This window comes from Medicago sativa, chromosome 8 (genome assembly GCF_051527215.1).
Source record: "Medicago sativa cultivar Bolivia chromosome 8, Bolivia_mono, whole genome shotgun sequence".
Taxonomy (NCBI): Eukaryota; Viridiplantae; Streptophyta; class Magnoliopsida; order Fabales; family Fabaceae; genus Medicago; species Medicago sativa.
The window spans coordinates 27424403-27441491 of NC_140756.1; the positions used below are offsets into that span (position 1 = coordinate 27424403).

The 17089-nt window shown below is 33.4% G+C and overlaps 1 protein-coding gene across 8 annotated transcripts in view; it reads left to right on the forward strand.

Moving 5' to 3' along the window:
* Window positions 1–7525, forward strand: part of LOC146898043 (MADS-box protein SOC1-like) — a 51158-nt gene extending 43633 nt beyond the window's left edge. For 6 of the 8 annotated variants that reach the window (XM_085734361.1, XM_085734363.1, XM_085734360.1 and 3 more), the window contains 6 exons: window positions 4324–4408; window positions 5915–5976; window positions 6077–6176; window positions 6255–6296; window positions 6757–6798; window positions 7115–7525. In XM_085734361.1, coding sequence (XP_085590487.1) covers window positions 4324–4408; window positions 5915–5976; window positions 6077–6176; window positions 6255–6296; window positions 6757–6798; window positions 7115–7276 — 493 coding nt within the window. In that variant the 3' untranslated portion in view covers window positions 7277–7525. The remainder of the gene's footprint in view (window positions 1–4323; window positions 4409–5914; window positions 5977–6076; window positions 6177–6254; window positions 6297–6756; window positions 6799–7114) is intronic. The other 2 variants (XM_085734368.1, XM_085734367.1) reach the window with 1 other exon arrangement.
* Window positions 7526–17089: the final 9564 nt, after the last annotated feature.

Here is a 17089-nt window from a genome sequence, read left to right on the forward strand (position 1 = left end):
ATAGCTGATTAGCACGAATTGTAATGGCCTGGCAAGTCTCAGATACATTCTGCCATATTCTTAAATTACGGCTTTTCCATAAACTCCATAAATTCATAGCAAATTGTTCAGCTTCCTCCTTTGATAACTCATGTAATAGAGCAAAAATGATCTCAGCTGCTGTATTGTTATTACGCATTACCGAGTTCACTTTGTCTATTAAAGAGCAGTTCAGCCATACATTTCTTGCCTTCGGACAGTCAAATAACACATGAGATGCATCCTCATAACTTTCCTCGCACATAGCACACGTAGATGGGCAGTTTACCCCTTTATCTAACAGTCTTGCTCGCGTTGGTAAACACCCCCTACACACTCTCCATAACAAATTTTTAACTTTTGGAGGGACCCTCAACCTCCAAAGACTTGTCCAATTACCAGGACAATGTAGAAAAGAATTATCCGCAATGACTTCCATGCAAAGTCTGTAAGCGCTTCTAACTGAATAATGACCATTCTTCTCCAACCTCCAAATCAATTGATCTCCTGTTACTTGACTGATCAGAGGCGTTCTAAGTATCTCCTGGACCACTGTGTTGTCAAAATAATAATTGATTAACTGATTGTTCCAACAATGATTTCCATGGTCAATGAGAGAATGAATCTTTGACTGCTCAATGACTACATCAGATTGCCCCACCCCTGAGATACTTCCTCCATTATACAACCATGGCGCCTCAAAAATTGGAATATTCATACCATTTCCGATTTTCCATCTTGCTCCATCACGAACAACCCTCTTGACACTAAATATACTTCGCCACACGAAACTTGGGTTATGACCAATTTTTGCACCAAGATAATCAGAGCGAGGGAAGTACCGCGCCTTAAACAACTTTGTTACTAAACTCTCTGTCTGAGTTTGAAACTTCCATCTCTGTTTGCCCAACATTGCCATGTTAAAAGCTGTTAAGTCTTTAAATCCCATCCCTCCATAATTCTTGTGTACACTGAGTTTGTCCCAAGACAGCCATCGAATCCCTCTGGCATTATTTCCTCCATTTCCCCACCAAAACGCATTAATCATTTTCTCAATAGAATCAACTAAAGTAGAGGGCAGCAGGAAAATACTCATAACATATGAAGGTATAGATTGCAGAACAGACTTTATCATTACCTCTCGTCCAGCCTTAGACAAACATTTACTACTCCAAGAATTTATCCTTTGCCAAACTCTATCTTTGATAAAGTTGAAAGTTGCTTGCTTGTTTCTTCCTACCATAGAAGGTAAGCCAAGATATTTACCTGTTCCTAGTACTGCCTGCACATTCAGAATCAAAGTAATAGTATTTTGTATGTTGACATCCACATTCCTGCTATAATATATCTCTGACTTAGGTAAACTGATGGCCTGGCCCGAGGCAGCCTCGTAAGTTGTCAAAATACTTTTCATTCTATGAGCTTCCTCTTCTGTAGCCCTGAAAAACAAAAAGCAATCATCGGCGAATAACAGATGAGTTATGATAGGCGCATTCCGACATATTTTGACTCCATGCAATTCACCTCGAATTTCAGCTTGCTTGATGAGAGCAGAAAGTCCCTCAGCACATAAAATAAACAAGTACGGGGATAACGGGTCCCCTTGACGGAGACCCCTACCTGGAATTATAGGGCCTACCGACTTCTGATTCACCAACACCGAGTAATCTACAGTTTCTATACACATCATTATCCACTTCACCCATTGCTCACAAAAACCCAATTTAATCATCACCTCTTTTAAGTACAACCAATCTATTCGGTCATAGGCTTTACTGATATCCAGTTTTAGGGCCACATTTCCTTTCTTACCACCAGTCTTCAGTTTCATAGAATGAACCACCTCTATAGCCACCATCGCATTATCCAAGATGGATCTCCCAGGAACAAAAGCGGACTGATTATCTGCGACACATTTATGAAGAATTTTCTTTAATCTATTTGCGAGCACCTTCGATAACACCTTATACAACACATTACAAAGTGCTATAGGCCTCCAATCCTTCATTGTCCGTTGCTCGGATCCTTTTGGAATAAGTGCAATATTAGTAGCATTTAACGATGCCGGCAATTGTCCGTTGGCTAGCCAAGAAACACAATCTTTAAAAATATCTGGACTACATATTTTCCAGAAGTGCTGGTAAAAACCTGGATTGAAACCATCCGGCCCTGGACACTTGTCTGATTGCATTGAGAACATCGCTTCCTTGAACTCCTCTATCTGAAAAGGCGCCGTTAGCTTAATATTATCCTCTTCTGTTACCACTTGCCTTAAAGCGTCTATCACCGGTGTTGTCACACTGTCTTTGGCTTGAAATATCTCATGAAAATAATTCTTAGCCACATTTGCCATCTCAACCTCTTCTGTAACTCTCAAACCGTCATCTGTTTCCAGTGAAGAAATTTTGTTCACCTTTTTCCTAGCTGTGGCTGACGAGTGGAAAAACTTTGTATTAAGGTCCCCGTCCTTGTACCAATGAACCTTCGCTCGCTGCCTCCAATATAAATCTTCTTGCACCAACAGATGTGTCATTCGACGTTGCAAACCTTCATAAAAAACCATATCACTTGACCCACGAAATCTGGTAAGATCTCTTTTACACTCTTCTATGTCAATCTTCAATTTATTGCAGTGAGTCTTGCTCCAATGTTTTAAATCTTCAGCACATCCTTCCAATTTTGAGACTATGTCACCCTCATTATACTGCTGCCAACAAGAATGAACTACATCTTCTAGGCTTGGTTCAATCCTCCATGCATTCTCAAAACGAAAATTTTTTGGACCTCTCGTAGGCCGAACAACGGGGACACGGTTCAGTAAGATAGGATAATGATCCGACACCGGAGCTACCAAATTATCCAGCGTGGCATTTGGAAATATCTGATACCAGGCTTCGTTTGCTAAAGCTCGATCAAGTCTTTCTTCAACCGCTCTGTCACTTCCCAAACTCTTGAACCAGGTGAACGGGTAGCCATCAAGATTGATATCAATTAAACCTGCATCCTGAATAGCTTTCCTAAAACCATTGATTAACCAAACTGGCCGATCAGTTCTTCCTCTCTTTTCATTGGCATATAAAATATCATTGAAATCACCGATGATACACCACGGAAGAGTACATCTATTTGACAGTTGCCGCAAAAAATTCCACGAATCTCTTCTTCGTCTACCCTCTGGAAAGCCATAATACCCTGTTAGTTGCCACCTGCCCTGAACATCTTCAACAACCTCAACATTTATATGATTTTGAGAGTAATTAGTAATACTGCAATTAAATGAATTACGCCAAAAGAAAGCTAAGCCACCACTTCGACCTTGCCTATCAACAGCAAAACAATTATCAAAGCCAAGAATGTAACGGAACTCTTCGATTTTATTTCTGAAGACTAGTGTCTCACATAAGAAGAGGGCATCCGGTTTATAATACCGAACTAGGAATTTTAAATTAGGAATTGCGCTCAGGCTCCCTAGACCTCGGCAATTCCAACTGATTATACTCATTTGCGTTTTTTTGGTGTTATGTGGAATTCCAAAAAGAATAAAGCAGCAACATGTACCTTTATCTTCATGACTACCTTTACTTCTAATAACAAGTGCAATTAAAGAAATGTCACCTTGAAATTTGCGATCAAGCACATAACGGCAAATGGAATCAACCACGATGGAATCAACAATAAGATGATGGAAAATTATGGTAGGAAATAGCACAAGGCAAATCAAAACGTTCAGGAGAGAAGATTTCTCAGCGAACGACAGCAAAATCCCTCACAAGGGTAGCGGCGGCAAGAACCCTAGGAGCGGCAATTCTGGACCAACTATATTATGTAAATCGTTAATTAGTTTATAACACAATATTCCTACTTTTTAATTTTGATGATATAAATTCGATACTCATACACACCGGAATCTAGCGATTACGTCAAACACTTATCCAAGACTCCTAATTTTCTAACAATAACTTTATATCCACTTTCCTACCAGACTCACAATTCTTGACAGAATTACTAATTTAATAACTGATTGTATAATAATGCAGATAGAAAAACCCTAATTATAATAGATAGTATCATAGCATCCTTTAGATGCACATTGGGATTGCTTCTCCAATGACTCAAGAGAATGAAACTGAATACCTTACCCTCATATAATCTCTCCAAAAATGAAAGAAAATTAGGGCATTAATAATTCCTTAGTGTTACAGCATGTGTGTTTTCTCAATTTTTTTTAACTATTTAGCCAGTACCTATATATTTTCTTAATACTTGGACTCTGAATTAAATGTAACATTGGATTTAATGTTACAGCATTCCAGAAACAATTGAACGATACCGCAGTCATTCCAGGATTAATAATACTCCAACAACATCTGAATCAGTTGAAAATACTCAGGTTTATTACATATACCTCTTATTATTGCTGTCTTCCCATTCATCATCCAGAAATTAAATAGTACTTTTTTAAAGTTTGATATTTTATATGCTAAAAAGTATGTATTTCTGTTAAATATTTGTAGATTGTTCTATTATTGTCTAGGTTAAATTATAATCTAGAAATATCTATAATAATATAACGTAGAAAAGACAAACAAAAGTCTAAATTATTCTACTTCTAGGAACATCTAGCACCTATAAATAGACACATAATATAGAAATGAAATTGTATTCTACTTCTAGGTTATTTTTAATGATAAACGTTATTAATTAATTGTTAGATTAATATTTACTCTTTTGTGGGGAGGAGCCAGAATCGGTTAGTCACCTATTTGTTGCCTATGGGGTAGCTTCTAGGGTTTGGTATATGATTTTTATGTGGTTAGGATGGGAGTCAGTTCTGCAAAGGGATTTGGTGTGTCTTTTGAGGGTTGACTTGGGTTATCTGGGCGTGAGAAGTTAAGGCGTGGTTTTCTTTTTTTTTTTTTGAGGGAAGGCGTGGTTTTCTTTTGATCTGACATTTAGTGGTGTGGCCCATCTGGTCTGCTCACATTTATCTGGTGTTCTCTGACATGTCATTAGATGTTGAGCAACTGGTTGATAAAATCTAGTTCAATACTTGTATTGGTTTTTTGAGAGGACTCTAGTCACTCTTGTGTCTAATGTGATTGGCTGGTGGAACCGATCCTCTGCCAGGATCAGTAGGTTCTTGAGTAGGGGTCGTGCTTCGGTGCATTTGAGCGGGGTCTTGCGTCAGTATCTTTCATGTTTGTGCCACACTCTTGGGGTAGTAAGCTTGGTCCATCTCCCCTTGGGTCTGGGCTCTTTGTTGGCGGGTTTCTAGGCTAGCCCTAATGTTGGGGTTGGGTGGTTGAATGTTGCTGTTTTCACGGCCCAAACTTTCTAATAATACATGGAAATGACCAAAATACCCAGCGGTAGTTAACTACCGCCGGTTTTTTTAGTTATACCCAGCGGTAGTTAACTACCGCTAGGGGTGTTTTTAGTCATTTCCATGTGTTATTAGGAAGCTTTGGATGTTAGAAGAGCAATTTTCTGGGTGGTTTCTTCTTTTGGTGTTGTTGGTTTAGGTGTTGTTTGGGTGTTTTCTGCACTTTTTTTTGCCTTTTTGGTATTTCCTAGGGGTGTAGGGAATTTTAAGTTTTTTGTTTCTGTTGATACTCATTTATTTCTATCTGTGACTCCTTTTATTCTATATATATTAATTTTCTATTAATAAATAAAGATGCAATAGATTGTACACTAAAAAAATGCAAAAGACTTGTGAAAGATAAATATCCCTCCCTCATATTTGAAACATTTCCAGTATAATGTATATCCTAATAGTTAATTCTAATAATGGACATTGTAATTTGGAGTTCAATTAGTATACTTGCTTATTTAGACACTCCATTTCAACTTAAGAGACTTTGAAATTTGAATGAAATTGCTTTATATATTACAGCAATTGAAGGAAGAAGCAGAAAACATGATGAAAAAGATTGACCTTCTTGAGACTTCAAAACGGTGAAAGATTTAGAATTTCTATTCATGTTGATAAATATCTTTACATTTAATTATTAATTTCCCTTACTTATAATGAACAGATTATATTGCATTCCCTCAGGAAACTCTTAGGAGAAGGTCTAGGGTCTTGTTCCATTGATGAACTACAAAAGATTGAACAACAGTTAGAGAGAAGTATAAGCAAAATTCGCGCAAAAAAGGTTAGCATGATAAATCAACAAGCCTATATAATTTTAAATTTTACGGATGATATTAAATCTGAACTTTCTATTATTCAGACTCAGGTTTTCAGGGAACAAATTGAGCAGCTAAAGGAAAAGGTAAGCTGTTTATATATTTAACAGGATGGTTAACATTTGCATCTGCTTCTTTGAACAAAAAATGTTTGTTATCAATTAGGATCACTTTATTAGGGTTTTAAATAGCAGTCGCGATTAAGGTTGCGATCGTTGATATTGAAGAGAATAGCAGCCACAATTGTGATTGCATCTTTATCAGTAAATATAATTCAAATCCCAAAATCAATTGCATTACAGTGTATCAATTTGTTATAAGATTTGTGGTCGAATTCAGACTACTATACAATTATGACTTGAAATGCTAACATTTTTCTACTTTTTTTTTAGGGAACATTTTTCTACTGTACAACTGTGTTTACTGTTTAGTTACATGATACATACCAAGAAAATAAAAAAAGCTTCATAAGTAATGCACATTGAAAATGTTCCCAGCTAGCATTACATCAAAAAGATTCTGACAATTATTTTGAATACAATTCAGGAAAAAACCCTAGTTGCTGAAAATGCCATGCTCACAGAGAAGGTAAATTCACTTTCTATCTAGAATTAATTCCCCCCTAAATTTGCTCATTCAAAGCATCCAGATTCATCGAAATCTTGAAACTTCTAGACAAAAGTTCAAATGACGACGGAAATTTATCAACGTAAAAAGGCTAGATCTATCTCTAATTTCGTTGTTAAGAGTTAGAGACGTCGGATTTAGACACCTTTTTCATTTTTTATCGTCTCTATTTCCGTTATTATTTCAACTTTTGCTAGCTGTAACTTTAACTTTTGACATCAAACATGAAATATACAAATCTTTCAACTATAGAATGGAAATCCAAATTTGTCTGCAGTATGGTAACTATTCATCACAGGAAGCAATAAAGGATCAGAGAGAAAATATAGCTGAAGCTGAACCTTATGCAGATCAAAGTAGTCCAAGTTCAGATGTGGAGACTGAATTGTTCATTGGTCTTCCAGAAACAAGATCAAGGCGCATTTCTCCAAAGGTGTAGCTAGTTGAGGACTAAATTAATCCCTCTGACTATGCAAAAGAAAAATAAGGGTTAGGCAAAATGTCTCATCATTGTATCTTAGATTTGTTTCTTGTATGCACAATGTATGCTATCATTCAGATAGATAATAGTGGTGAATTGTAAGAGTAGTTATTTGTTTGATAATATTCTCAAACCTATGATCTAAATGACATTGGCTTAAATAATATAGAAAAATGAGTATAAGAAGTACTCGAGCCAATACAAAAAGTTCAGAATAAAGATCAGACGACGACACGTGCAAAAAAAAAAAAAAAAAAAAAAAACACAATACAAATCAAGCAGGATACAACATCAAAACCTAAAACCAACATATAATACACCCAATGGAAGACGGAGACCTTATTTTTTTTTTGTTTTCCTTTATTAACTTACACGGTCTCTCATATATTTATTAATTTATTTGACAACACATGATTAAATACATGTAAACTATAGTGATAATCTTTCCCTAAAAAAATTATATAAATTAATTTTTTTATTGAGATAAATTTGATTTAAAGAATTTAATTTGTAAAATAATTAATAGATTACAAGGATATTAACATTGTTTGAAAAATGGAGGTCCAATATTGTATGCATATCTGGTTAATTTTAGAATGAGTGTCATTTTAGTAAAAAATAATTGTTTAAAATGAAAGTCATTTTTATTATTTAATTTAAATTATAAATTTTTTTCAATTGTGTTCTCTAATTAATTCCATGTATACTACTTTTAAAATATTATGTCTACTTTACATTTCTAATGCTGGGTACCCATCAATAGATAATAAGATTAGTTTAATAAAAGTGTGTAAAATACTTAAACGATACTCTTTCTAAAATGGAGAGAGTAATTCAAACGAGTAATATCAATATTATGTGAAATCAACAAATTTACTGAAGTCCATTTGAAAATCGTGGGACTTATTTGAATTTTAGCTAAAAACAGTTTGGTAAAAAAAATGTATTAGAACGCGACAAATATTGAGTTTAACATAAGAGGTCAGACTCTCACAACGTGGTTAACCAATATTTGAATCCTCGTTGGTGTGTCCACATTTAAATGAAAAATTGTATTAGTAAATGTGTTATTAGCATTATTTGTTGAGGGTTTAAGGACTTGTTTGGAAATGGTTTATTTGAGCTTATCAGCTGGTATAAGTATTTCCTTAAAAAAAAAAAAAAATTGGTATACGTCTTGTGAGACTATTGTGAAAAACATATGAAAATAGGTCATGACATTGTTCATAAGCTCTTTTCAGCTTTTTTTCATAAATCATCTAAGATAGTTTATGAAAACAAGTTATAGCTAATTACATGAAAACAATTTAACTTTATTTTATATTATATTGGTTTTTTCTACATTACCCCTTGATGAATTGGGGGTAATTTACCATATCAGAGAAAAATCCTCTTTTTTCATCTTTATTCTCACAATCAATTATCAATTTCATCTCAAAAACAACAAACTTATATCAAGTTCCTTTTCAATGTGTGATCTCCATCTTTTATGTTTCAAAATCAAATTCTCAATTATCCCGATTCATCGAGGGATAATGTAGGTCTCACCACATATATCATTAAACATAAAAATGGATTCTCTCAATTTTCTCCAGTTTTATCAATTTCACGATTGAATAGAATAGATCAGAAAAACTATCAATATAAAAATGAGAGTAATGAAACAATTTAATGGTGAGATTGATAACACGTAAGTAATATGAAAGAAAAAAACTTGAGAAAAAAAGAGTTCTCTCAAAAAAATTCTCTCAATTTTATCATATGTTATCAATGTCAATGTCATCATTGAATAGAATGCGTGTCCCATAAAGGAATATGGGTGGACAATATTCCAAAGAGTACATTTTTAGGTATAATATTCCAAATGACTATTATTTCATCTCAACTGAAAAACAAATATTATGTTATCAAATATTTAAAAGTTTGAAAAATATTATTTTTAATATAATTTTTTTATCTTCTTAACTAATATTTTAAAGATGTGTCTTTGAAATATGATTGGTTGTGTGCACAAAACGAAGGATCAGGTTTCCCTGCTGTAGAAAAAGCCCACAATTACACACAGTTTCCAATCTCAGTTGTTCATCTCAGATCAAACGGTTGAGATTGAAACTGTGTTTTTTTAGTTAAAACAATCCTGATCATTCAATTGTGATCATATGGCTGTAATTGATTACAGCACCCTGCTGTTACAGCAGAGAATCTTATTCCCAAAACCAATCTTAAGTAGAAATTACTCCCTCCGTCTCTATATGTAAGCACCCTTTGTCTCTAATAAAAGGATGCTTGCATATGAGAAAAGGTAACAACAGCAGCAGGTTTAATAAGAAGCACACATATTTGTGCAACTATATCATCATCTGATTGATCTAACATTTTCAAATGTATGGAAAGGAAACAGCTCATGCACGCTCAGTGGTCCCCTCCACACAACAAAAGGCATTAAAATTCACTGTTCCTTCGTTAGATTAATTTGATACTTGATTAGTTTTGCGTGCTGTCACACTGACACGTTTCGATAGGAGAAGAAACCTTAGTAGTTTTACATAAATGGTATTTTCTGCCCTCGCCATTCCCACTGTATGACACGTGACATGACAGCCAATTCCACTTTCCACAAATATACATCTAGGGCACTAGTGCTCTTAAAATAACATTACACCACGAGCACTCATAAAAAATAGGGTTAAAATATGTCAAAAAAAAAAAAAAAATAGGGTTAAAAATGTTTTTAATCTCTATAAATATACCAATTTTTCATTGAGAAATGATATTTAAACAACCACTTTTAAACAACTTTTGTGACAACTTTCTCTCTCATACTCACATTATACTTTTATTCTCTCTCTTCCTTTTTCTCTCTCTATTGTTATTGTCCAATAAGAAGAGAGAAAAAAAGGTTGTCATTAAAGTTGTTTGATTTTGGTTGTCAAAATATCACTCCTCTTTTTCATTTTAGTCCTTCTAAAAATTTTCTTTAACTTTTAGTTCTTATAAAATTTTCAATCACTATTTTTAGTCCTTATTTTTAAGTTAATTTTTGTATTTTTTAATGAAATTGTACAGAAATGTGTAGAATATTGTAAAAAAAAAATCGCCAAAAAAATTAGAATTTTTTAACAAAACATAAATTAATTATGAATTTTTAAACGTCAAACATATAAAAATTCATATTAAATTCACGTTTTGTTAAAAAAATCTAATTTTTTTTGAGAGAGATTCTTATAATATTATGAATTTTTCTGCAAAATTTTATTCAAAAATATCTATTCTACATATGAGTTTGCTTTAAAAGTGGGACCAAAACTAAAGACGGAAGATTTTTGAGGGACTAAAAGTTGAAGGAAAATTTTATAGGGACTAAAATGAAAAGTTGGTATATTTATAGGGACCAAAAACATATTTAATGGGCTTACTTTACATCTAAAATTAAAAAAGTTGTTACTCTAGAACCGACATTCGAATTTACGGTCAGTCAATTTTTTTTAGGAGAATGAAAGTTAAGTAAGTATTAAGCAACTGAATATGAGATAGTTGAAACTTTCTCAAGTTTACAAAGATTCATAAAGGTCGTAGAAATGTTAGAATCAATTAATATTTGATGGAATTTGACAATTTAGTGTGTTTCATGTTTATTGCGCCATTAATGGAAGCAAATATTGACACAAAGACATGTTCTAAGGAGGCAATGCATGTGTCACGTCATTTTTTAGAGGTCAAACTATTTAATTAGTATAGACTCACTATTTTTATTTCATCACTGAACTTTTAATTTTTTCAAAAGAATGGGAAAAAGTTCGAATACCACATTTTAAAAGATTTAAGGGTTCGGGGGTTAGTTATATTTAGGGAAGATGTTAGCACCCTAAATATCCATGGTATTCTATGGGAACCTCTTGATTAGGGTTGGAAATAAGTCGAATCGAATCTGTTTGAGCTCGACTCAACTCGTTAAGAATTGGCTCGATTCGAACCTCGGTTTGAGTTTGACACGAACTTTTTTTTCAGCTCAAGTTCGGCTCGTTTAAAGTTCACGAACAGTTTGGTTCGGCTCATTAGGTTCAATTCGTTTGTTCAAAACACATAACTTTAGGTATGGAAATGAGTAAAGTCACTTGAACCATACAACTAAAAAGTCAAAGAATTTAAATTTTTGACCCATAAATATATTGGAATTTATATCAATTTTTAATGGACTGGATGAGGCTATTATTATACATAGTGATTAACACCGCTATGCAACCACTAAACCCAGTTTTTCCTTCTTGTGGCATATGTGTGTCTTATTATAGATAATCATATCCTCCATTTTTCACGCATATTACGATGCGGGACTATTATTGCTAAGTGTTTGCCTTAGTTTTTAAAGTATTTTATATATATATATATATATATATATATATATATATATATATATATATATAGGACATATCTTATGAGAATGACTATGTTATATGAGAATGGTGGAAATAATTATCAACCTTTGGATTAAAAATAGATGGTTTAGATTAAAAATTTCAATTTTAGCAACACATGTGCATCGACTCACCATATCCATCAGTTCACTTCTAGTGAACACACACCTTTTCATCTTCTAAAACCCACCATCTTCATCTACCTACCACATCCCCGTTCAGAAAACACAAATGAATTTGGTAATTAATAAGATTTCATAAGCCAACAATGTAAACTGCAAATTTGCCTCTATTTTCCTCTTAGCGCGTTATAGATCTTCCTTTTCCTGCTTCATCGCTTTCTTATTTCCCTCACCTTCCACCATTGATTCTGGCGAAACCCACAACCCCACCAGTTCCGGCGAAAGTCCCAATTCGTTTTTTTTTTAAATTCTCAGTGTTTGATTTTGCCGTCCAAACAATCAAAACAAAAACTGAACCAAATTTTACTTTTAAATTTATTTTCTTAGTTGGAGGAGATCTAAAATCTTATCTAGGCGAAGAACGAAATCGGCAAACAAGGAATCACTCATCCCAACTTTGTCTTCCATTCGCACCCACTGTGTATCCACTTTCTGTCATCACTGTCCGTCGACTGTCCTATCGGAGTTTCCATTTCAATAAAACATTTAGGAAAAATCTAATTTAAAATTGAATCCAAAATTCAAAATCAAACAAGAACAATTTTGATTTTGTACTGAACACAACAGTTTTCTGTTTCAAATAGAATTGATTTTCCAAAGCTTCATTCCATTCGACAATTTTCTGGTTTAAATTAAAAGGATTGCAATTCAAGAGAGATTTATTTATTTGGGATACTAAGAGTAAGAGAAACTGATAGAGAGGAACTGGATTGGGATTTGGTGCTCTAACTTTTCCCGTAGTTTTAATGTCAGCCGTTGGATGAAGTTGTGCCATAAAACTTCCCAATGTTGTAATCTAATCCAATGGCTTAAATGAAAAACAGCGTGTAACTGCGTTATTTTTTAACAGCAGCAACTCCTGGTCCGAAGGAACTGGTGAGGTGGTTTTTCACGACAGTAAGAAAAATGATGATGTCCACGTTACTCATTAAGTGGATCCTTTTAATCTAAGCCTTCTATTTTAATCTAATGGTACATAATCATTCTCACCATTCTCATATAAAGATATGTCCTATATATATATATATATATATATATATATATATATATATATATATATATATATATATATATATATATATATAATCGAGTAATCTCGTGAACCAAACGAGTCGAACTACATATAGTCAAGTTCAACTCAATTAGTTGACGACCTTAATTTTTACCTCAAGTTCGGCTCATTTGGTTCATGAACCAAGTTCAATGAATCAATTGTCGAATCAAATTACGAACTTTAATCGATTTGGTTCGGTTCATTGTCAGCCCTACTCTTGATTTTATTCATTTTTTGTTATAACTTACTTGCGTAGAAAATGGAATCAAAGTGGTGATCAAAGGAAAAAAGAAAATTGTTTTTTTTCTTCTGTTCCTGTCAACCCATTTTAAGGCCATAACAATTTTCCAAAAAGAAAAACGTTTATTGAGAATAAAGAGGACATTGAATGGTGAAACGCATTCTTCATGAAAATAGAAACAATAAGCTGACCTTTTGACTGATTCCTGGAATTGTAGCATGTTGTTGAGAAAAATTTTGGACCCCATGGACGTATCTTGACCCATTAGCCACTTTTGGACATTTTAATAAAAATAAAATAATAAACTAAAATGATAAAGAGAAAATAAAATAAAATAAAAAAATAAATAAAGATAAAAGGTGGAAATAAATAAAAATAAAGTGAGAAGAGGGCCCGAATCGGAACAAAAAATGAGGTATTTTAAAATACCTCTCTGCAAAAAATTTCTTTGAAAAGTCAAAGACTATTCAGGGTTAAATGGCGTATGAATGTTGGATCTTAGGTCAAAAATTGGGGTATGACAGATGCCCCTATTTAAGTTTCTTCGTCTGGAGATTTGAAGATGGAATATTTGAGTTGACGGGCCGAAGAGACTTAAATACAGAGTACACCATTTTTTTACCTAAGATGATGTGAAATGCTCGTGACGCAAGTATAATGCAGGACGACAAAGATGATTTGACTGTAACGGGAGATAACAACGGGATACCCAAATTTGTTGAGAAAGGGATCCGACTCTACTAGGGTAATGTAGTTTCACTGGGGAAAATGGTTGTCTACTATCATATCGGTTCAGAGCAATAACTTAATGAAGACAAGAGTTTGATAGGTTTTACCTACTTTCAGTATAAGATAGCTTAATCGAGGTAAAATGTAAAAAGATGATGATATTGTCTACTATCGGTGCGAAGATAGCTTAATCGAGAGACAACACATGATTTGAAATTTGTCTACTATCGGTGAAGATAGCTTAATCGAGAGACAAAACTTTTTAGTGGCACCATTTGACTAGACACACTGGGATGACACTTTTGATAAGATAAGAATTTGCAAGCTATCCGCTTGGCTTGTGAAAGTTTTGCGGAATCCACCGAGCTTTACAAAAAGTTTGCCAGAATCCACTGGGCTTTGTAAAAAGTTCGCCAGAATCCACTGGGCTTTGTGAAAGTTTGCCGGAATCCACAGGTCTTTGTAAAAGTTCGCCAAAATCCACTGGGCGTTATGGAAATTCGCCAGAATCCACCGGGCTTTGTAAAAAGTTTGTTGGAATCCATCGGACTTTGTAAAAGGTTCGCCAGAATCCACTGGGCTTTGTAAAAGTTTGCCTGAATCTACCGGGTTTTATGGAAATTTACTAGAATGCACTGGGCTTTGTTAAAAGTTTGTCGGAATCCACCGGACTTTATGGAAATTTGCCAGAATTCACTAGACTTTGTTAATAGTTTGCCGGAATCCACCTAACTTTATGGATTTACTATTAAAATTAACATTACTAATCATTTTCTTAATAACTTTATAAAACTCAAATGAGATACGCGACGAGTATATAAGAATTTAAAAGTATTTATTCCTAAGAAAACAGGAAAGGCATTACTGATGAAAAAAAATACAAGAGGTATCTCGATGGGACATAATAGTCATGATAACACTTGAAGACAAAGGTGCTTCGTTTACGACTTCTTATTGGTTACTTCACGTACGTTGTTGTACGAACGACAATGACATGTTTCTAAAATTGTACTATTTCCCAACGTAAAAAAAAAAAAAAAAACGTTGTACCATTTTCCTTTGTTTTTGCCGCACAGTTTTGGCACCACTACCACTATTTTAAAATCTTTCCTTTGTTAAATAAATTTTTCTCTTGTATAATTAAGGATGGCAATGGGTACCCAATAGATAGGGTACTATAGTACCCATCCCCATACCCGTGTTTGTAAAAAATGTCCGTACCCGAGCCCATACCCTCGTGGGTAACAACTTCAGTGCCCTTCCCCATACCCTATGGGCACCTAAGTGTCCATACCCGTACCCATTACTCGCACTTTAATTATAAAAAGACAATAAAAAACATCACAATTGAAATAAAACTATGATCCAATTTTTTTAAAAGCAACTCATAAAATAGTAGAAATTATAGTATTTAGCCAAATAAAAAGACATCCAAAATATTCCTTGAAAATTAAAATAAAAACATTCAAAATACATATAAACAAGTGCATGCTAAAATAAACATCAAATTGATTTAAATCATAAATTTGTAGCTCGTGAGCTTATGAAGATAAGGATGAGACAACCACCGTATTAGTTTTTAGGTTTAGCTTTATGCTTAAATAGCTAAATAAATTAAATAATTGTGCACCAAAATTAAATAAAATATTTATTATATTATATAAATATGTATATGCGGGTTGCAGGGCTGAGTAGTATAGTGCAATAACCCGCACCCATACCCATCTACATTTGCGGGTAATTACCCGGACCCAAGCCCATACCCATAAAAACGGGGTTTTACCCTACCCATTGTGGGTATTTTTTGCGGATGTCCATCGGGCCTAGGTCCAATTGCCATCCCTACATGTATTTAAAGGTTCTTTAGATCATTAAGTGAAGTACAGTTACTGTGTTCACCAATATTAAAAAAAAAAAGTTATAACCCGGTTGAACTAATGAACCGTAAACTCATGTTAAACTTAGATCTGGTTTTCTAAAAACCAGGTTCAAAGAAACTTTGCCAAGTGTCAAATAAAAATAGAAGTTATGCAAACAAGGAAAATGAATATGTAGTGGCTGGATCAAAGAAACCATGCCGGTGAAAGTAGATACATACTTTCTCCGTTCCAAAATATAAACAAAAATAGATCAACATGTATTTGTTATAATTAAATTAAAAATCAAATATATTAATTTTTATTGACCAAATTTTGTTTATATAGCCGGTTGCAATTAGTAGTCATGTTGACACACCTGCCGCAAATAGTCATAGAACCGCCACTATTAGCTATCTAGGGGCGATAATGTGTCACCTGCTCTAATTAGCAATTCTATTGAATGTAAGTAAAATTTGTTCAATCATTGTCCAAGTATTATCGAACTAAGGTATTTCTGATCGTTTCCTTCTTAATTTAATCCATCTTTTTTCTAATAAATATTTATTATATTTTACTATCTTAATTATGTAAATATAGTATTTTTAGCCTTTTAAAAAGAACATAACCTATAGTCCATCCTATAAAAAAAAATTAAGATTTTTCTTGTTAAACTTAGTATTTTTAGCATTTTAAATATATTATTATAAATGTTACTTGATGAATAAGTTTTGTTAAAATTGCCATAATTGACTATGATACCCAATTCTATTCACCCAACCATACTTTTATTCATGAAATTCCAAATCAATTTTTGTTTAATAAAGAGAAAATCGTCATTATGGGGTTTTGAAACCCTAAATTTATGAAAAAGCAAATTTCTCCTCAAATTATCTAACATCGGTCAAAATACTCTTCTGTATAATATCTCTATTAGAGGTGGTGATGTATTACATAACACATCATCACCTTTATTAGAATTACTCGACTGAAGAATGTTGTAACTAACTTTAGGAAATTTATGAGAACAATTTGACATTTTATATACTTGAATTGTCAGACACTTGCAATATAAACACCCAAAATAATGGTTTGTACTTTAAATTCTTTATATAATCACATTTGAATTGTAGTGAGCGAATGTAGCTATAGCAGTTATATACAATTTTAAATACCAATCAGATGCATAGTATAGTATTAGTAGATTCTATTTTTGGTAAAAGTACAAATGACAATTCTCCATCAAGCAATTGAAAGTCGAAACCTGGCATTTGATTAATTTATTAATAACACT